This window comes from Barbus barbus (genome assembly GCF_936440315.1).
Source record: "Barbus barbus genome assembly, chromosome: 9".
In the NCBI taxonomy this organism is placed as follows: Eukaryota; Metazoa; Chordata; class Actinopteri; order Cypriniformes; family Cyprinidae; genus Barbus; species Barbus barbus.
The window spans coordinates 19,733,515-19,756,312 of NC_136737.1; the positions used below are offsets into that span (position 1 = coordinate 19,733,515).

General features: G+C 37.3%; 1 protein-coding gene across 1 annotated transcript in view; it reads right to left on the reverse strand.

The window, feature by feature from the left end:
- The window catches only part of LOC306875304 (alpha-1,6-mannosylglycoprotein 6-beta-N-acetylglucosaminyltransferase A-like), an 86,622-nt gene that overhangs the window by 31,814 nt on the left and 32,010 nt on the right, over positions 1–22,798 (reverse strand). The window contains exons 4-6 of the mRNA XM_079425772.1: positions 5,242–5,318; positions 3,228–3,317; positions 1,698–1,769 (exon numbers count right to left, since the gene is read on the reverse strand). Of these exons, the coding sequence (XP_079281898.1) occupies positions 1,698–1,769; positions 3,228–3,317; positions 5,242–5,318 (239 nt within the window). The remainder of the gene's footprint in view (positions 1–1,697; positions 1,770–3,227; positions 3,318–5,241; positions 5,319–22,798) is intronic.

The window sequence follows — 22,798 nt, forward strand, 5'->3', positions numbered from 1 at the left end:
ACAAATTTGACGTTTTTTCTTTGAAATAACTGTTTCTTCTTAGTTTTTTTCTTATCAGTTATGTTTATTAGGGTTGTATGTTACATCTAATGTTGTTAAATGAATGTTTATTGCATATTTCAGTTTAATGAGTCTCACCATGACGGTGTTTAGTGTTTGAGTGAGTTGCCGTACCATGGGTGCAGCAGGCGCAATGATATTGTGCAGCGCCTGAAAGTAGTCCCCAGCTCAGTAGCCTATGATATAGCTGGGGACTACTTTCAGGTGCTGCGTAATATCACTGCGCCTGCTGTACCCATGGTACGGCAGAAAAGTTCCTTGATTATTACGCCGGAAGGGGAGTATAGTTCCTAGCCATATCAGCCTAGAAAATCGCAACTTTTTATTTTCCATCGGTCTTAGTACACGATGTAACTACAGAAGAGTCAAGATTTAAATAGGAAAATTATCGAAACTCTTTGGTCATTTTTGATGACCAAATGCTAATGGGCTAATTCGATTCAATGATCTATGCTAAGCTAAAAGTGCTACCGCCAGACCCGGCTGACTGGATTCAAAAAACTGTAAAACTCAACTGTTTAACTCTTGGGGAGTTGTAAAATGAGCCTATTTCCAAAAAAAGTGGAGTGTTCCTTTAAAGAAATAAGGTTTTTAATTGTAAATTGTAAACGTTAAATCTGTAAACCCTAAAACATAGCTACCGTATTTTTTACAGTAAAATTCTAGCAACCATAGCTGCCATTTTTTTACCGTAAATTATTTCAAGTACAGACATGAAACTGCTCTTTTAATTCTTTCAAATACATAACATAAAAATGCATAAATGATTCTTGAACTGAATCAAGTATTTAAAGAGAGAATGTTACATTAAAAATATTAAAACATGCACTTTACCATCCACTATTGCTTTATATAGATTTGTACTATAGTCAATACAGTATTTAATGCAATTACATTAGAAGTAACTGTAATAAACTGACAAAAAAAATGGAGTAATCCCTTCCTTTACTTTTTCAGGGGAAATGTAATTAAATTACAGTAATTAAATACTTCGTAATGCATTACACCCAACACTGCTAGAGACTATTTTAAATACTCTATTAATTTGTGTTATGTATTTTGTTTATTTAATTTGTTTAGTTAACATTTAATTTCAACTTGTAATCAATTTATTTTTATGGACGCATTAATGGAAGTTTTGTCATATTGAATAGTTTGTCAATTCATGATGTTTGTGTTTTTATTTCAATTGTTTAATGATTATTTAATTTTAACACTACTTTTTATGGATGTAGTTATGGGAGGTTTTTTCCCACCCATACTCTGATGACTATTTTATCCACAAACTATAGTAATTTAATCTTAATGATTTGTAATACAGCATCTACCCCTACAACTCTTAAAAAAAAGGATTATGAATATTTTTACAATGTATTTTTTTTATTTTTTTATTTTTAAGGACGTACTTAAGGAAGATTTATCATATTCTGGAAGCAATTTTACCTCCAGTATATACACTATCTTCATATTTTATATATTTTATACATTCAATTTTTAATTTAATTACATTTGAATGTTTAATTTTTAGATGTATGTATATTTATGGAAGCTTTTTATTGAAATAATTTTTATTTAATAAATTTGATGGACATTTTATCATATTTTGAGGACAGTTTTGTCCTCAAACCATAGCTGACCTGTGTATTCCTGTCAGCTTCATCGGCATTATTCTTGATCCTCCACGGCAGGCGAGGGCACCAGTTTTCAACCTAACACAACAACAGTGAGTTTGCATGCATCAGAGCTAATAATCAGACATAAACCAGTAGACATGCATCTCATTTCTCGGAGCAGCCTTGCGTATTTACATATCAGTCTGCTTATTTAACTACCTGATCAATATTTAAATTACACATCGACTGCTAAAGAGAATGAGATGGTTGATATGGAAATGTATGCACGTCGCAATGACGATGCTGTTTGTGCAGCTCGGTCTAATGGATTGCAGATGTTAACACACACACACACACACACACACGGTATGGTTATTAAGAGACAGCCATTAATTTCACTGATTGTTACACAAAATTTCATTCGGAAGCCATTAAACTCAAAATGAATTACAAGCTGCATTTTTATGATTTCGTCAAATTTCACACATCACATCTTTTGTGTTTTATAGAGGATCATGCGTTTACTGTGGCACGGGGAGCAATTCACACAGCCAAACTTACTTGTATGCAGAAACCACACTCAGCTAATAAAATTAAGGCCATTTTAACAAGGTTTCCTGGACATGAAAGCATATCATTTAAAATATCTTAAATGAATAGTTGACCAGAAAATGGAAATTTGCTGATATTTGACTCACTCTTAGGTCATCCAAGATGTAGATTAGTTTGATTCATCAGAACAGATTGGGAGACATTTAGCATTACAATCACTTGTTCACCAAAGGATCCATTGAAGTGAATGGGTGCCGTCAGAATGAGAGTTTAAAAGAACTGATAAAAAAATCTTCACAATAATCCACACCACTCCAGTCCAGTCCTTCAGGTAATGTCTTGAGAAACAAAAGGCTGCATGTTCATATCCATCACTGAGGCATTTTTAAACATCAAACCATTGGGCAAAATACAACTCCATAATCCATAACAACACTTCCTAAAGTGGAAAGGTCAATCCCCTGTTGTCCTCTCACACCAAAACCCACTGACTTATTTGTTTTGGACTGTTTTTGCTTGTAAACTGTGCTGATCTGTGCATATTTCTCTCTGATTCAGACGAGATGGCTTTTTCACTGGAGAAAGCAATGCTATGATTAGAGAACTCGTATTTTAGCAATGGTCTTAATGATAGATTTGTTTCTTACAAACACAGCTTTTTGTTTCTCAAGACATTAACTGGAGTGGTGTGGATTATTGTGTTTTTATCATCTGTTTGAGCTCTCATTCTGACGGCACCCATTCACTTTAATGGATTCATTGGTGAGCAAGTCATGTAATGCTACATTTCTCCAAATCTGATGAAGAACCCAACTCATCTACATCTTGGATGTCCTGGGGGGGGGGGCATCCAAAATACACATTTTCAATAGCACATGAATATGGAAACCATCTGACATCATGGTTTTATGTCAAAGTACCACGGTACTGCCACATACTTTTCTCTGTACGTTTGAGCCATAGATACGTAACCATAAGGCCAATGTTTCTGACACATCTTACCTCACTCAGATAAATGAAGGAGGAACAGGTGGATCCATCCACTCCATAGTTGCCGTAGCAGGGGTCCGAACGCCACATGTCCTTCATCCACTGTAGAGGAGGAAAAAACCCCCACATTGGTTTAGATCAGAAATAACGGTACAAACAAACTTTCAGGGGTTTTGTAAAACTACCAAGTATACAAAATCCACAGTTGATCTGATAAGCAGTTGTGCAGGATGCTGTGCATAGAGTGTGCAGTTTTATTTCCTGTTTTTCTATGATATTTTTGAAGTTCTTAGATCAGCTTGACCTTCAGAAAAATTTGTTTCCTCTTCCTGTATCCAATTTCTTCTCACAGTGAGACTCTCTCTAGGACGGAGAGGGACGTATTGATCGTAGCGTGCGGTTCAGATCACACTTATCGATCGGGGTTTCTGAGAAAGATGTTGTCTGTGCGTTTGTAATGAATCAGCACTTGATGAGAAAAAGCTTGAATTCGTATGAAAATTATACATTTTACATTGTCTGCGTAAAACTGTAAAAAATACGCAAACGTATTGTGCTCAATTTGCATAGGTCTGAATATTTACATTTGTTTGGTGCATAAAAACCAAATTAACTACAGAAAGTTGACCGAACAAGAATTTAAATGTTTTACCAAACGATTTGCAAAGTAAGAGGTAATTTATTAACTTATAATCTAAAGGTAATTTATTAAATTTACTAAATGTACTTCTTTTTAATTAAAATGCAATCGCTTTTTCTTTTTTTTTACTTTTAAACAGGTTTTTTTTAAACAGGTTTTGGTATACACATAGCCAAAGAAATCAAATTAAAATCACATTTTCAGAGTTGACTGAACAAGAATTTTAATTATTTTTTGTTTTACCACATGCTTTGCAAATATAAGGCATAATTTGAATAAAACTTGACACGTCGACCTTCAAACTATTAATTTAAAAACACATTATCTTAAAAAACACACTCTATTGTTAGATTCTTTGCGTTTGCGCTTAGGTTTAACAGATAAACAAAACCATTTGAGACATTCTAACCCTTCAGTCTAAAGTCAAACAAATCAGTCAGGCTGTTCTCACTGTTACTGTTGTCATTCTGGATTTAATTCTGCATGATTTTAAGAGGATTTCCATATCGCAGGAATTTCCATGAGCTCTAAACGAAAGGACCTGTGATTATTGAGACGAGGCCAAGCTCAGGTCTGATCTGACTGAAAAGGCCGACCAGCTTCGTGTGCTCTGCTTGATGTTAAATCCCACGTAATTTGTCCCGTCTGGCTGCTACATCAACGTGCTGTAAAAATCCAGAGGGACTCGTTCTGGGTATCAGGTGAGCTCATTACGAAGAGTGGCGTTCCAGGAAGGAAAAAGCATTATCACAAGGTAAAACTACATTCTGAATTCTTTAAAGGATTTGAAAAATCTGAAACTTCTGGGAGGATAAGCCACATGACGTAACCCTTCAGACATGTGAATACTAAACACGTCGCACTAAGCATGTATATGTACTGTATGTATATGTATGGGTGTGTGTGTGTGTTATATTGATAATTATATTATATATGCGATTAATCGTTTGACAGCACTAATATATAAGCAAATATTTGATATACATTTAATATATATCATTTTACTCTGCTATTTTAGCAACTTTAGCAAACGTTCTTTTTCTCCTAATTATCTTATTTTCTAACTTTCCCCAAAGAATGTAATTCTTGCAGACTTTAGTAACAACATGAGTACTCCTTTCATAACGAACGCAAAAGCAGTTAAAAGCTTTCAAATATATCTCAAAACGAATCAATATCTCTCTGTCTGTACGGGGAACATCCCACGGAGAGTCTTTAATTTAAAAAATCTATCTGTCTGGATTCAGGATGGAAATAGTTTCTAAATAAAGTCCAACCGATGAGAAGCCATCATAGGACAGCGACAGCATAAAGTAATTAAAGAGCGACTCAGATCCAAAAGCTTTCCTCAGAGAGCTGGATCAGAGGTTTGAGAGAAACACTCACCTTCAACTTCCCTTCGCAATGCGGAAACCCGTCAAGCGAGGGTAGCTCGCATTTCTCCTGTGCTCCGTTCAGCAAGTCTGCGCACACAGAGAAAGCGAGAGAAGAACATAATTAGCACACAAACGACATTTCACAGCTGAAAATCAACAAGATTGTTTGGCACGCAGGTCTCCACCTGGAAGATCAATACGTCCAATTATCGCACAATGCACTCTCAAATGAACTCGCTCACACAAAAGTGCAAAAGCCACATTGCGATTACAAAGCATTCATATTGTCTCTAATAAGTTATGTCGTCTCATTTGAACTGATGAAAAACATCAAAAGAATGAAAAGAACAAACTTAAACAACAACAAAAAAACATACACGTAGGTTTAACCCATGGAAAGCAAAAAGTAACTAAATCATCAAGTTTTGCTTACGGTTTTTTGAGACAATGAACCTCAATCATGAAATGCTAGCAGAACACATTTTTTTGTAATTTGGAAGTCATTTCTATGTAAACTTTCTTTAAACAAACTTTATTGTGCTCCAGTTTCAAAATGTGTGTAAACAAAATTGAATTGACTTTTTATTTAATATTTAGAAAAGTTAATAATTTGTAAATATATATTGTTACTGTCTAAAGTTAAAGCTAAATTTCAACTGTAGTCCCCGAATAAAACCACACCATGCTTAAAAATGCATTTTTATAAGCAAGTTTTGATAGGTTTAAAACATTAAGATAAGTAGCTTTATTTATGTAAATCATAAAGTGCAAAATTTACAGCTAACTTCCCTTCAGACTGAATACTTCACAATCACAACCCAAAATCTATAAGCTTTTTCAGCACATGGGCACTCAGCCGGAGAAAGAGATCAATAATGCAGCTAACATGGCAAATTAACACAGTGTGAAATTAACACTAACACCGAACACCCACATCTTGCCAAATGCATTCAAACGGTCTTCAAAGATGTTCTGTTGCTGCATTGCACTGCAGAAATATAAACAATTAATGCAAAGAAATTTGATGTAAAGGGATAGTTCACCCAAAAATAAAAATTCTGTCATTAATTATTCACCCTCATGTTATTCAAAATGTGTAAAACCTTTGTTCATTTTCAGAACACAAATGAAGATGTTTTTGATTAAATCAAAGAGCTTTCTGACTCTCCATAGACTGCAATGCAACTGACACATTCAAGGCCCAGAAAGGTAGTAAGGACATCATTAAAACAGTCCATGTGACCTCAGTGGTTCAACCATAATCTTATGAAGCTACGAGAATACTTTTTGTGCACAAAGAAAAGAAAAATAACTTTATTTAACAATGTCCTTACTACCTTTCTGGGCCTTGCACGTGTGTGTCAGTTGCGTTGGTGTCTATGCAGGTTTAGAAAGCTCTCAGATTTCATCCAAAATATCTTAATTTGCGTTTAGAAGACGAACGAAGGTCTTACGGGTTTGGAACGACATGTAAGGGTGAGTAATTAAATGACAGAATTTTTATTTCTGGGTGAACTAACCTTTTAACATGGGAAAAACGTCGCAAACTTATCCTGTGTATAATACTTAATAATGCATAAACGTTTTGAGCCAAAATGTCTACTATTGAAGTTGATAAGATCAGAATTTATAGCTATTGTTAAAAATATATTTTGTGTTACATTATTGTTCTTTGTATTTTTACTAGAAAGTCTTTAAAGCAAACACTTTATGTAACAACAAAGGGTTGTTAAAAATAAAACAAAAACAAACAAGAACAACAATGATATCTAAAGAACGACTAAATTTTGATAACGTAATAAAAGACGTAAAGAAAGTAATAAAGCTACGAAATTTGTAGTCAAAATTATTTTTTTCAAAATTTTAAATTTGTCTCAAATAAGTTGTTGTTTGTAATGTTCAAAACATAATACATTGAATAAAACATTGTCGGCCAAGGAAAAAAAAAAATTATAAACTTCATTTTAAATCTCATTTTAAGGGTGATTAGATCTAATTACAATTTCAAGCTACCTTTTTGTTTATTGTTTGTTTTGTTCTTTATCTTTACTGCTCAAAATTCATTTCATGACTGTTTTTGTGTTTATGAAAAGAACTGAAAATCAAACTAGTGTTGACAACAATAAATCCAAAAATTGCATTTTGTTTATCTGGAATCTTCACTCTTTGCAGATAACATTATTTTACACATTATATCAACAATTTACATTAAAAAGGTTTAGAATGACAAAGAAAATGATGGCAGAGCTTTATACTTTGAACTTTAAATTCTAACTGCCCTTTAGGGCCAAACAATCTAACCTAGCTTTTTCCTTTCTCTCTAACAGCTTCTGTCGAGCCATCAAATTCTGCAATGTCCTTCCTTCTGAAAAACTACTGATAGGGATTTAGTCAACACATATGTCATGAAAAAACCTTGGACCACGAATGTGCTATTTGCAGATTCGAACGAAACTGATCTTTGGGGACACAAAGGCGGCACACATAATCTACTGTGCAAGCAAATGTGCCTCTCTTCCAATACAAGCATGCACCCGCATTCTGCAGACGAACCCTGATCCGAGTGCAGACTTTTACACTTTCATGGAAGCTTTTACCTCTCAGGCGATTTACAGCAGTCGCCCGGGTGTTCCTGGGAGTAAAGAGCTCTTTTCAAGGACACAATGGAGATAAGAAATCTCAGTGACTCAAGTTACCGAGTTTAAAAAGCCAAGCGATGTAGAATATCAAGTGCAAGGTTGACAAGTATATGACATCATGCTGCGGAGACGGTTGTTGTCAAGCCTGCATGCAAGCATGTTATAAACATAACGAACTTTTAGGTTGAAACAGCCACTTGTTTCAATGAATTTAACAGCTATTTGAGAGGTTAAACTTAGGTTAGATCATAATATCATAACTTGAAGAGATACACAGTGATTTGTTTAATTGGTCTCGAAGTCACAGGATTCTAGCGTTGGACTTGACATCTAAAGATTAAATGTGCCGCCTGATGTTTTTGCCACTGATTATCTTCACCCGTTTGTATTAGCTAAGAAATCCCTGAGGAGATTAACCCAATCCATAGACTGGGATATCAGGAGGAGATTCTTAAAGCTTGCAGCTCAATCAAAATCCATTGTTTTCTAAGGAAACGGGCCATGAGAGAGCAGAGAAAAGAAGCGAGAGGAGTCGAAACGGGACGAGATGAAAAAAATGAGAGAATAGTATAAGATGAGGGGAGTGTAAATAAGATGAGAGGGGAAAGCAGATGAGAGAACAGGAGACAAGGTAATATGAGATGATATGAGGAGACAAAATGAGAGAAGATGAAGGGAGATGAGCTAACGATGAGAGGAAATGAGAAGATAAGAGAAGATAGGTGAGGAAACGAGAGATTATATGAAAGGAGAAGAGAAACAAAGAGATGAGACAAGACAGGATGAGGTGAGTTGAGATGAGAGGAACTGACAGGAGATGATACAAGATGAAAGGAGAGGAGATGAATCCAGGTGAGGTGAGTTGAGATGAGACACAACGAGATAAGATGATACAAGATGAAAGGAGATGAGATGAATGAAATGAGGTAAGGTGTGACGAGATGTTACATAATGAAAGAAGAGAGACCCATGTGAGATGAAGTGAGATGAAAGGAGAGAAGAGGACTCCAGGTGAGATGAGATGAGATGATATGAGACACGATGAAAGGAAAACGAAGACAAGAAGAGATTAGACGGGAGGAGACAAGACAGTATGAGTGGACTAGAGATGAGAAGAGACGCAAAGAGAGTTGAAGACAAAATGAGAAGAGGAGTCGAGTTTAGATTAAAAAAAAGGAGACAAGTAGATAGGGAGGAGAAATGACTAGATGAAAGGAGACAAGATGAGAAGCGATGAAGGGTGGGGAGACGAGGACAAAAACTGCAGTAATGTGAGGGTTAGTCATGTGATTTCAAATGATTCGATTTGCAAGTGCTGGATAATCTTTCTGCTCTCTCTCTCTCTCTCTCTCTCTCTCATAAAGCAGTAAGACATGACGGAGCTGCAGAACAAAGGCTAGCCACAACCTAAATAGAACAGCTCACATTAAGAGAAGATCCTGTAAACCAAACAATCACCCCACTGAGGGAACACCAGACAGTACAGGATGTACAAGTCATTCACAAATTCACTCTGTTCAGTTTGATGTCATGTTGTGAACGCTTTAACTTGATCGCCTGGTTGGGTGCGTTTAACATACAAACACAATTTAGAGCTAAATTAGATCTTAATTGTACTTAATTAGACATGAACTCCCAAACAAACCCTGATCTGTTTCACACACACACACACACAGGACACACTTGTCTACCGCAGAGAGATTGTTTTACAACACAGAATCCAATAACATGAAGACCCACGCAAGGCATTCTGGGATGCATGCATTGACGCCATCTGTACTGATGACTAGGTTTAAATCCCATGCTGAATTTGAAATAGCATAACATACTATGCCTACAGTCTGTGTTATATGTTTATATAAGGAAGGAAGGAAAGGGAAGTGGTGTGTGGCCAAGTATGGTGACCCATACTCAGAATTTGTGCTCTGCATTTAACCCATCCAAGTGTACACGCAGTAGTGAACATACACCCGGAGCAGTGGGCAGCCCGGGGCGCAGTTGGGGGTTTGGTGACTTGCTCAAGGGTCTCACCTCAGTCGTGGTATTGAGGGTGGAGAGAGTGTTGGTTATTCACTCCCCCCCACCTACAATCCCTGCTGGACCCGAGACTCAAACCCACGACCTTCGGGTTACAAGGCCAACTCTTTATCCATTAGGCCACAACTGCCCCAATATACTATACAATATAATACTACTATGATAATGTGCATTTACGATTTCAGTCCTAATTTGCATACTAAATATTATGCAATACTGGAATTGGAGTCCCCAATCACACTACATTGGGTAAAAGTACCCCAAAGTTGGATGGTATACTATTTCCTATGGATTTTTAAAGTATGCACCCATGTATGCATTCAGGCTAGTGTTACCCACAATCCCTTGCGTTACTTAAGAGCAGACTGCTTGTAATGGTTTTCAATTGATTTTTTCTTCAAAAGAAAATGGGATGCTGCGACACCACTTCTACTGATAGTAGCTTAACCTGATTCCAAATTTGCTAAATATTATGCAATATTGGAAATTTTGTGTCGCAAAACAGTACACCCAACTTACTCCACGGCATACTATTTTTCATTTTTGATGTGTGCAACCCATGAAAGTGGACTAGTTTGCAACATTTTCAGACTGAATCATATGGAGTTTTGAAGTGTGCATACATTAGGCTATTTTTACCCACAATTCCCTTAGCACTACGAAAGTCTACAATATTTTCTGGGAGGAAAAGTTTGAAAAATGCCAGAAATCGGATGGATTTTTGATGTGTGTATACGTTTGTGAACTTTAAGCTAATATCACCCACAATCCCTTAAGTACTAAAGTGGACTAGTTTTTAGAGTGACATGTTTAAGAAACATCAAGTGTCCATAAGTTTGTGTACTATAGGGTAATATTACCCATAATCCATTCGGCGCTATGAAAGTTTGCAATGTTTTTTGGAGGGCAGGCATATGGCAGGAATCCAGTGGAATTTTTAAGTTTGCATATGTTTGTGTACTCCAGACTAATATTACCCAGAATACCTTCAGCACTACCAAAGTGGACTAGTTTACAATGTTTTTGAGTGGACTAGATTTGGATAACTGTACCATCACACTTTCGTTTGCTGATTGGGGCGATAACGTCCATATATCAAGATAGATACATCAGTAGTGTTTTCTTCATTCATGAACTTTACGGAACTTCCTTCTTATTGTCACATACAAAAACATTGATTAGCTGAGAGGAAGCGAGAAAGGGAACGATTTCGAGTCCACATGTGGCACTATGTTGAGTGGAAAAAACAGCTGTGCTTGACACAGGCACCATTGTAAACACGCAATCACATAAACACACACACACACACAGAGAGATGGGCACTCCACCAGGCTAAATAGTGAGAGACCCCACAAGACAACAATAGTTATCAAGAAGACAACGAGTGTGTCTTTCAATGAGAAAACAGCAAGAAATGGAGGATCGAGGGGCAAAGCACTCAGGAGAGCCGTCTCTCTCTCTGTTGCGCTTCAGTGAGACATATTTCCCTCAGAGCAGTGCGTGTTTCTCTCTCTCATGCCAGAAAACACACACCGAGGGCACTTCTATGGCTAGTATGGAGGAGTGTGAGAGAACAGTGCTCTAGTGTGTGTGTGTGTAATCTCTGTTCCAGGTGATTTGAGGCCGTTCAGTCTTTCTGCCAAGCTGGAAGGGTTTTGTTGAAGCTTTCAAATGGATGTGACTCACACACACGTTTACTTTTAAATCTTGACAAATTATAGATGATGTTAATATAAAGGTGAAATTCATGAATACAGAGAGAGAGAGTGAAACGTTATTTTCATAACAATTAAGAAATATTTCCAAATCAAATTGTCATCACACTTGAGCGTGTATACATACATGCATACATACATACATACATACATACATACATACATACATGCATACATGCATACATGCATACATACATATTAACCATTTAATATACTTTATTCTAAATTGATTTAAATGTATATTTCTATTTTTAATAAATTAAACATAATATGGTTAAAAAGCTTTTACTAACATGATAAAAAAAATTAAATTAACATGCCTACTAATACTCCTAACATGTTTTTTTTTTTAAATACAATAATGAGTGCACAGCAATATCCAAAAAGTGAGCTCAGTAATGCTGTGTCATGATCCGGAACGGCCATTTCAAGCAACACATTCCAAAAATACATGAGCTGAAACTGGACAGAGAAATGGGCCAAAATAAGTCCACGTCACTGCTGTAGGTCTGATGCACAGAAAGCGTTTGGTTGCAGGTGTTGGCAATTCAGAAAGGTTCTGTGGAAAGTATGACATTTTTGACATCTAAATGAACTTTTTACGTAGAAATTACAAAAAAAAAGCAGGATTAATTTTACATTTTGGGCTCTTAATTAAGTTCCACTGTGTGCTGACCATCTTTCTCTGAATCAGATCATCGTCCCACAAGAGAACGGTGCAACACAATGAGCCTTTCATTACCCAGCACTGACATTTCTGACTACACAAGAGCCGAAAAGGCCGACAATGTGACTGATAGACAATCAAATGGAGAAAAAAAAAAAGTGTGCGCTCTCTCATCAGAAACATATTGCTTCATAACACAGAAAAAAAGCATCAAACCCAACGGATGAAACTCAAAACCAGTTTGTTCACCAGCTTTGCTCTTTACGCATCAGTTGCCACCTGCTGAAAGTGCACATTTCAGACTTCCCCATCTCTCAACATGCACACACGTCCTCTGGGACCACACACGCATATATACACACACAGGCCGACAACAACGGATTGTCAAAGTGGGTCCAAAATGATGAACCGGAAAAAAAACTAATTGGGAGCTGACATTTTTGGAGACAAATAGCTAAAAACAAAACAAAAAATGGTCCATTAATTGACTACTCTTTTTATTCATTTCTAAACATCCTAATCGTTAATTCTTTTTTTATTTTTTGCAGGTTGAGTTATGCTTAATACAAAACAGGAAGTCCCATCGTGACCGTCTTGCGTAATTGATGAGATTAACTATTGCATTCAGCTAGTCATGGTTAGTATTACTGGTTCAGCCTGTTCCCTAAAGAGGGAAGCCACATCCCACCCTAAATGTATAAAAGCAACTGCAGGGACACTCCACACCCAACCATGACTCTCTGTAGACCTCCGGCTCTGCAAAACAGGTGACAAACATCCAGAACTGGGAAATTATGACCAAATGTATTATGACCAAAGCAAAGTATCATCCAGGAATATTTTTATCAGACCAAATAATCTGAAAAGGTTTTGCAACAATATCAAATCACGCTTATCCAGATAACAAGTTCCAGATGAGTTCCAGGGAATGGGAAAACATATGCTGAATATTTAAAATTATCACTTTTATGAAGGGATGGACGATGTCTGTACTATATCGGTTAAATCTGAATGTTTTTTAAATTTATTGTATCAGTCGATATTGATTGATTTGTGTTGCACTTTTTTAGTTTATAATACATTTTAGTTTCAAATATTTAATCAGTCAAAAATCATAACTTTTATTATTGTCCATTTATCGCTCATTATCGGCCAGAATTTCAATATTGGCGCAACCCCTAAGTGGGTTAAAGTAGATAAAAAGAAAACCATACTAGATTTTTGGTTATATTATATTTTGGTTAATATATAGATATTCACGTTATCTGAAGAAAGTGGCAAAATTCATACAAAACTCGCAATCTTGAAGTTCATTTTTTTGGCAAAATTCATACAAAACTCGCAATCTTGAAGTTCATTTTTTGGGCAAAATTCATTCAAAACTCGCAATCTTGAAGTTCATTTTTGCGCAAAAATCATAATTTTACATCACTAAAACAAGTAGCCGGATATTGTTCACACAATTTGAAGAATCTTTCTCGTATTTCAAAGAAATGGACAAATTCAATTGAACACTTAAAGAGTCAAAAATCTTAACTTTTTGTATTGTCCATTTATCGTTCATAAAATAAGAACAATTATTGGCCATAATTTTAATATTGGTTTAACCCTCAAGTGGGTTAAAAGAGATAGAAAGATAGAAAACCAAACTAGATTTTTGGTTACACATTATCTGAAGAATATGGCAAAACTAGTATAAAACTTGCAACCTTGAAGTTACATTGACTGTTTTTATGTAAAAATCGTAAGTTTGACCACTACTGTAGCAGGACAATGTTCACAAAAAGTCGCACAAATTCGGTAATCATTCACATATATAGAAAAACGGGATAAATACAATTATCCAAGCCTTTAAAAGGAACACACCACTTTTTTTGAAAATGGGCTCATTTTACAACTCCCCTAGAGTTAAACAGTTGAGTTTTACCGTTTTTGAATCCATTCAGCCAATCTCCGGGTCTGGTGGTAGCACTTTTAGCTTAGCATAGATCATTGAGTTGGATTAGACCATTAGCATCTCGCTCATAAAATGACCAAAGAGTTTCGATAATTTTCCTATTTAAAGCTAGACTCTTCTGTAGTTATATCGTGTACTAAGACTGACAGAAAATGAAAAGTTGCGATTTTCTAGGCCGATATGACTAGGAACTATATTCTCATTCTGGCGTAATAATCAAGGAACTTTGCTGCCGTACCATGGGTGCAGCAGGCGCAATGATATTACGCAGCTCCTGAAAGTAGTCCTGAGCTAGGTAACTAGTTATGATATAGCTGGGGACTACTTTCAGGCGCTGCGTAATATCATTGTGCCTGCTGCACCCATGGTACGGCAGTCATTATTACACCGGAATGAGAGTATGATAATTTTTAATGTAAAAATCATAAGTTTGCGTCACTAAAAAAAGTAGTAGGACAACATGAAAATAACTTAATTCACGTCTATCAAACAAACGGTGCAGGATGAATTCAACTGAACTATTTATCTAGCTGATGAACATTAAAAACACTAACAGCCAATCAGAATCCACCTGATGTTAAAGAGCTGGAGTATTTAAAGCAGCAGATGTCATAACTGCAGCGTGTTTATACTAAACAGAACTTGACTTGGTGTGGATGCTAATATAGTAAACATGTCAAGCCTTAACTGTAATTTTAACCCAACGTGTCTCTTTTAGCTAGCAAGGATGAACACTGTCTTTGTGCAATTGTTCTTGGCCTGCGAGTGTTCAGCTTATTAATTACACGTTGGCCTTGCATCCACCAGCGGCATCTACGAGCACAATGAAGCAAGCCATTCTGTTTGCTAACAGTGGGTATCTCTGTCTGTGTCTCTCGCTCTCCCTCTCTCTCCGAGGATTCTAGGCTCTAGTCAAGAGCCAGAAGCGTAGAGCATGCCAGCGGCGTCATTTCAGCACCGTCCAGAGAGACGGTAACAGACACGCTGGCGCAAACAAACACACACACACATAGACACACAAGCCACGGGCCGCACGAACACCTGGGCTCTCTTCACTGTTGGCACGCAAAGCCGATAACCTCTGAGAAAGAGAGAGAGAGCTGAGGTGAAACATGCCATGTTTGGATAGATAACATCGGCGGGCGACGGTTCAGCGGTTTTAATCGGGTGGATCCACAGATGCGAGATAATGTCAATCCAGGTCTGATGTTATCCTAGGAATGAAGACAACAGGAATAATTTACCAAAGGACCAAACATTAGCATATTACATGTGTTAAGTGTGTCATTTTTGAGCGAGCACTAGCATCATTAAACAGTTTTTCAGATTTTTTTTTTTTTTCAAACAAATCTTTCAAACATTCCCACCAAACTGAGACTGAGGAATTTGGTTAAGACAGTGTTGCTAGGTTGTTTTTTGGGCAACAGCATTTATATCTCAAGTGTTAATGATGCTTATGATGTGATGATAAAAAAAAAAAAATTTTTTGTTTTCTTCAGTCGTCATCCAAGTATTTTAAATGTTAACGACATGTTTGGAAAAATACTCAACAAAAAAAACGTACTTAAAACGTACCTAGCCGACATTTTACTTACATGGATCTTCAAATGCTGAAACATATGATATTTTCTATTCTTCTTTATGTTGGAAAGAAGTTGTCGTTTCTGGTGGCTGTCTTAACGTTATTTTATCATTGCTAAAAATGATGGAACTTGGAAAAACACTTTATGGTCAGATTGAAAAAAACAACAAGTTCCATGAACTCAACAACAAACAAAGTGTAGCTAGTTTATGTTGATCTTTCTGCACTGAAAATAACATTTTCTACCATACACTTGTTTTAAATGGACGAATTTATTGACGTAAATATGAGATGCTAATTCAACTGATGAAATCTAATTGGGAAAACAGCGAGATCCTAAACAAGAAAAAGGACAGCGCTCACATTTTAAAAACAATGAGAAAAATACCAAGGTCCTTTAATAAATGTAGGTAGCTGATATTTTTACGTTAAAAATTACTATATTTTGTATCCCTCTTTGTGCTAGCTACAAGATTCAGTTTGTTGTTACTAACATCAATATGCGTTTACGAAAAACAGCTAAGCTAACGGGCTCCTGGAACTTTGAGATCATTTGCTTCCAAAACAAACTCAACAAATAGACTCGGACTCTCAGGTCTTCTAATAAACATCTTTGCGCCAATCAGAAGACAAATTCAATCGTATATTGGTGGTCAACTGAGAGAAACAACTTTAAAACTGCAACAAACAGACGTATTCTGACACTGCTGGGAAACAAAACATGTTTGAGGTTAAAGGCAGGTGACCTATGAACAAAAAGCCCTTCCATTTCTTCGAAATATTTGTTTCTTCAAACATTAAATGCACCCATTGAGAGCAACTCAGTAAGAACGAGCAGAAGGAGAATGTTCTCTGATGGACTATAAAGAGTCGTTTGATAGCTCTGAGAAGCAGGACCTTTCTTTGTTTTCTTCACTAGCTGCCAGGCCCATTCGGTCACTCGTCAGGGAATAATGGCGCTTTGGAGAGCTTGGGACTGCATGTAAAGATTCGAGCTGCTGACATCCTGAACTATGACTTAGATTTGAAAATATTGGCTTGAGTTCTCAAAGACATCTACAGCATGTTGACCGTGTCTGTTAAGCAAACAGAGACCTAAAACGATATTTCAACATTTAACACACTGCAAAACTCAACGCTATAAAAAATAGCATCTTCTAGATGGGTTTAGCACATTAAGTGGTTGCTAAAGGTTTTCCAGGTGGTTTTATTGTGTTAAGTGGTTGCTAGCATCTTCTAGCTTATTTTAGTGTGTTGTTTTGCATCTGCTAGAGTGTTCTTGATGGTTTTAGCGCATTAAGTGGTTGCTAAATATTTTCTGAGTGGTTTTAAAGTTAAGTGGTTGCTAGCATCTTCTAGCTTATTGTAATGTGTTGTTTTGCATCTGCTAGTGTGTTCTTCCTTTAAACGCAATGTTAAGCAGTTGCTAAAGGTTTTCCAGGTGGTTTTAACGTGTTTGTTAAGCAACTGCTAGCATCCTCTGGCTTATTTTAGCGTGTTGATTTGCATCTGCTAGTGTTCTTGATGGTTTTAGCATTGTTAACCAGCTGCTAAAGGTTTTTGTCATAATTTGTATTAGTTTTTTGTCTATTTATTATATTACGTTTATTTTTTAATTTACATGTTTTGTGTAGCATCTGCTTATGATCCTTGATGGTCGTTGGGACTTTGTCTTAAGAGACCATTTTAGCCTATTGACATTTGCATATACAGGTGCTGGTCATAAAATTAGAATATCATGAAAAAGTTTATTTATTTCAGTAATACCATTCAAAAAGTGAAACTTGTATATTAGATTAATTCATTTAGGGCTGCAACTAACGATTATTTTGATAATCGATTAGTTGGCCGATTATTCTTTCGATTAATCGATTAATCGGATTAAAAAATATTGACCAAAAAAAACACTATTCCACATTCTGCCCAATGTCCTTCAAACAAACGTGACAACTGAATGCTATGAAAACATACAGTGCTTAATTTATTAGACCACTTATCATAATAAAGAGAAAACATATTTTAGAAATTTGTCAAAAATTTGTTTAAATTTAAAAATGTTATTGTCATTTATTGGACATAATAATAAAAAATGGCCTCATAACAGCTTGCATTCTTGCTAGTATTGTTTATGTACTTTTTGACTGCAATTGGGTATCGCGAAAAAAAAATACTCAAATAAAAAATACAAAAAAAAATAAGTGCTCTGGTTTTCTTTCATAGATAACAGCAATAATGATATTATAGCATTAAAAATAGCCTACTACTGTTACTAAAGAGCTTACACATATTGGAGTACTAACCAGTACAGAAAGCCGAAAAATGATTTTGGTTATCACCAATACTGTTACTTTAGAGCAGCAGTGGCACAAACCTTACATAAACACATTGTTAAACTTACATAAATTTGTTAAGCATTGTAAAAATTGAATATAGTTTAAACCTCTATTAAAAATTAAAATAATAAAGATAATAATAAAGACGAATAAAAACACAAACTCAGTGTTAACCAACAGGTAAGAGTAATGTTCTGCAGGAACTACTTTGATCACAGTCACCTCGTCATTTCTTTATCCTGTAAAAGGCCGTTATGGAGCGTCTCATGTTTATATTCAGACAGACAATTACACGCTGTTATCCCTTTAAAGTTCCTACTCTCATAAAATATTCGCACTGCATGTTGACTTTTAAACCTTAAATTAACTTTCAACAACAGATAATTCAGCACAATGGATATGTTTGCGCTGAAAAGCCTATTAATTGTCTCCCTCTCTACGGTGTTCTGTCCGTCTGACGCGCGTGCGCGCGCCCGCCGCGCCGGCGCTCATTCGGTATTTTAAACTTAACACAGACTGTCAGGACGGACCTTTATGCAAAAATGGAAATGCTCGCGTGAATTTGTGGCATTTATAGATAAGGATATGACCGTAAACTGAACGTTTTTGCGCTGAGGACGCATACGCATCTGTCAAAGCGCCTGACAGGGCAAGCCATTACTCTTATGCATTAACTTAAAGCTTAAAATAAAGAATTATCATGTTTTGGGCAGCTTGGATCACGTGCTTCTCCGGCAGAATCTCATTCTGTTTCCTCCACTATTTTTAGATGCATTTTGTCCATAGAAATGCATTATTCATTGCCGTAATTTGACTAACCAGCTGAAGTTGGATGTACACTGTGGGCAGACCCGATTAATCGATAATGAGAATCGTTGTCGATGATTTTCATAATCGATAATAATCGATTTTATCGATTAGTTGTTGCAGCCCTAAATTCATTACAAACAGACTGATATATTTCAAATGTTTATTTCCTTTAATTTTGATGATTATAACTGACAATCCCAAATTCAGTATCTCAGAAAATTAGAATATTGTGAAAATGTTCAATATGTTCACACTCTAATCAGCTAATTAACTCAAAACACCTGCAAAAGCCTTTAAATGGTCTCTCAGTCTAGTTCTGTGGGCTACACAATCATGGGGAAGACTGCTGACTTGACAGTTGTCCAAAAGACGACCATTGACACCTTGCACAAGGAGGGCAAGACACAAAAGGTCATTGCTAAAGAGGCTGGCTGTTCACAGAGCTCTGTGTCCAAGCACATTAATAGAGAGGCGAAGGGAAGAACAAGATGTGGTAGAAAAAAAAGTGTACAAGCAATACGGATAACTGCACCCTGGAGGATTGTGAAACAAAACCCATTCAAAAATGTGGGGGAGATTCACAAAGAGTGGACTGCAGCTGGAGTCAGTGCTTGAAGAACCACCACGCACAGACGTATGCAAGACATGGGTTTCAGCTGTCGCATTCCTTGTGTCAAGCCACTCTTGAACAAGAGACAGCGTCAGAAGAGTCTTGACTGGACTGCTGCTGAGTGGTCCAAAGTTATGTTCTCTGAAAGTAAATTTTACATTTCCTTTGGAAATCAAGGTCCCAGAGTCTGGAGGAAGAGAGGAGAGGCACATAATCCACGTTGCTTGAGGTCCAGTGTAAAGTTTCCACAGTCATTGATGGTTTGGGGTGCCATGTCATCTGCTGGTGTTGGTCCATTGTGTTTTCTGAGGTCCAAGGTCAACGCAGCCATCTACCAGGAAGTTTTAGAGCACTTCATGCTTCCTGCTGCTGACCAACTTTATGGAGATGCAGATTTCATTTTCCAACAGGACTTGGCACCTGAACACACTGCCAAAGCTACCAGTACCTGGTTTAAGGACCATGCTATCCCTGTTCTTGATTGGCCAGCAAACTTGCCTGACCTTAACCCCATAGAAAACCTATGGGGTATTGTGAAGAGGAAGATGCAATATGCCAGACCCAACAATTCAGAAGAGCTGAAGGCCACTATCAGAGCAACATGGGCTCTCATAACACCTGAGCAGTGCCACAGACTGATCGACTCCATGCCACGCCGCATTGCTGCAGTAATCCAGGCCAAAGGAGCCCCAACTAAATATTGAGTGCTGTACATGCTCATACTTTTCATATTCATACTTTTCAGTTGGCCAACATTTCTAAAAATAATTTTTTTTTGCATTGGTCTTAATTGATAATTCTAATTTTCTGAGATACTGAATTTGGGACTTTCATTAGTTGTCAGTTATAATCATCAACATTAAAGGAAATAAACATTTGAAATATATCAGTCTGTGTGCAATGAATGAATCTAATATACAAGTTTCACTTTTTGAATGGTATTACTGAAATAAATAAACTTTTTCATGATATTCTAATTTTATGACCAGCACCTGTAACTCACAGACCTGGCCCCATATTCCACCTTTATATGGGTGCTAAATTGCCAATGGTTGTCCCCCACTGTCAAAAAGATGCTAAACAGATAAATTCTCTGTTCTCTCCATCAGACTTCAAACACATTCCAACTAAATGACCTTCGTTACCAGGCACCAACGGCCTGGCTGACCAGTGGACTACCTCCAGGATTACAAAACACATAACACACACACACACACACACAGACATTTTCTTTATTTAGACCATAATTAATCAGTTACAAATGTATCTGGTATATGCATGTGTTGTTTGTATGTTTCCTTATTATATTAGCCTAGTTACTAGGGCTGGACGATATATCGAGTTTGTACGATATATCGATATATTCTATATAAGCGATATGATATGAGGCAATAAAGTTTATATCGATATACAGTAGTTTGAAACGAGCGCATTTGAAAATATAGCAGAGGACACAGACTGAGCTGCTGCGGAGAAAGTGCATAATACAATTTGTTCTAAACATGTGACAAACTTTATATGAAGGCCTTTAAAAAAAAAAAACTTGTAAGATATAGAAGCCTATAGTTTAGTTTTAGTTTAAAACGGCTCTGACAGAAAGGTTGCGTGTGCCGCTAACTAAATCAAGATGGCGGCGCGAACACATCGCGAGGCTCAGCGTCTTACCAGATTTAGGAAAATAGTGTTAATTTACCTGGTTATTTCACTCGTGTTCGCGCGATTCAGTTATGCGAACTACAGCTATACTAAACAGTCACTTTTGGACATCAACAAACAGTGTTCCAACATAGTTTTAGATCATCCTTTCGACTTCAGCGAACTCCCGCCGGAGCTACTGAGATCACCGCGGACAGGCGGATCACTCGTACCGGCCGGAAGTGCTCGGCGTCGAGACCGTAAACAAAGACGGGGAAAGCGTGGAGGGCTGCGTGCTAAGCTAAGGCTAAACCCACATCGACCAGCTCTGCCCAGCATCTTCCTTGCCAATGTACGGTCTCTGATGAACAAGATGGACGAACTAAAGATCTGGACCCTCACACAGAAATGGCTTATGGACTGTAATGTTATGTTCTTCACTGAAACATGGCTCTGCAACGATGTCCCAAACAGCGTGGTGCATATGGATGGACGCTCTCTCTTCAGGGCTGACAGAGTAGCAGCAACCTCTGGTAAAAACAAGGGTGGTGGAGTATGCATTTATGTAAATAAATCATGGTGCAAAGACTTTGTCATTGTTGATACCTACTGCTCTGCTGAGCTGGAGTTCCTGATTATCAAGTGCAGGCCATTCTATCTACCACGTGAGTTTACTTGCATTGTTGCTGCTGCAGTTTATGTACCTCCGGACGCTAATGCTAACGTGGCTATGAAAGAACTTTGTGCTACTATTAGCAAATTACAAACCCTGCACCCGGATGGAGCCTTTATCGTTGCTGGGGACTTCAATCACTGCACTTTTAGATCTGTTCTCCCTAAATTTCATCAAAATGTCTCCTGCACTACAAGGGGACATAAAACATTGGACCACGTTTATACTAATGTGAGTGATGCCTACAAAGTCACACCCCTCCCCCACCTGGGTCAGTCTGATCACCTCTCTTTGTTCCTGCTCCCCAAGTATACCCCAGTCATCAAACGTGTGAAACCTACGATAAGGACTGTTAAAATCTGGCTGGAAGGTGCTGACTCCACTCTTCAACATCAATTCCAGCACACAGACTGGAGTGAGTTTGCTGCCCAGGCCACCACAAACTCTCAGATTAACATTGACATTTATACCAACTCTGTCCTAGAGCACATCAACAGTTGTGTGAGCAGAGTGACTACACACAAAAAAATAAAAATTTTCCCCAATCAGAAGCCCTGGATGAACAGAGAGGTTCGCCTCCTGCTCAAAGCAAGAGATGCAGCCTTCAGGTCTGGAGACCAGGAGGCTTACAGCTCAGCCAGAGCCAACCTGAGGAAGGGTATCTGCCAGGCCAAACTCACACACAAACAGAAGATTGAAGATCACTTCAATTCTTCAGACCCCCGGCGTATGTGGCAAGGCATACAATCTATCACAGATTACAAACCACCTAACTCTGTGCCCCCTCCAGCTCTGCCTCCCTCCCAGACGAGCTCAACCACTTTTATGCTCGTTTTGATCAAAATAATAAGGAGATCTCACTCAAAGCTGAGCATCAACCCAGTGAACTGCCTCTCACACTCTCCACAT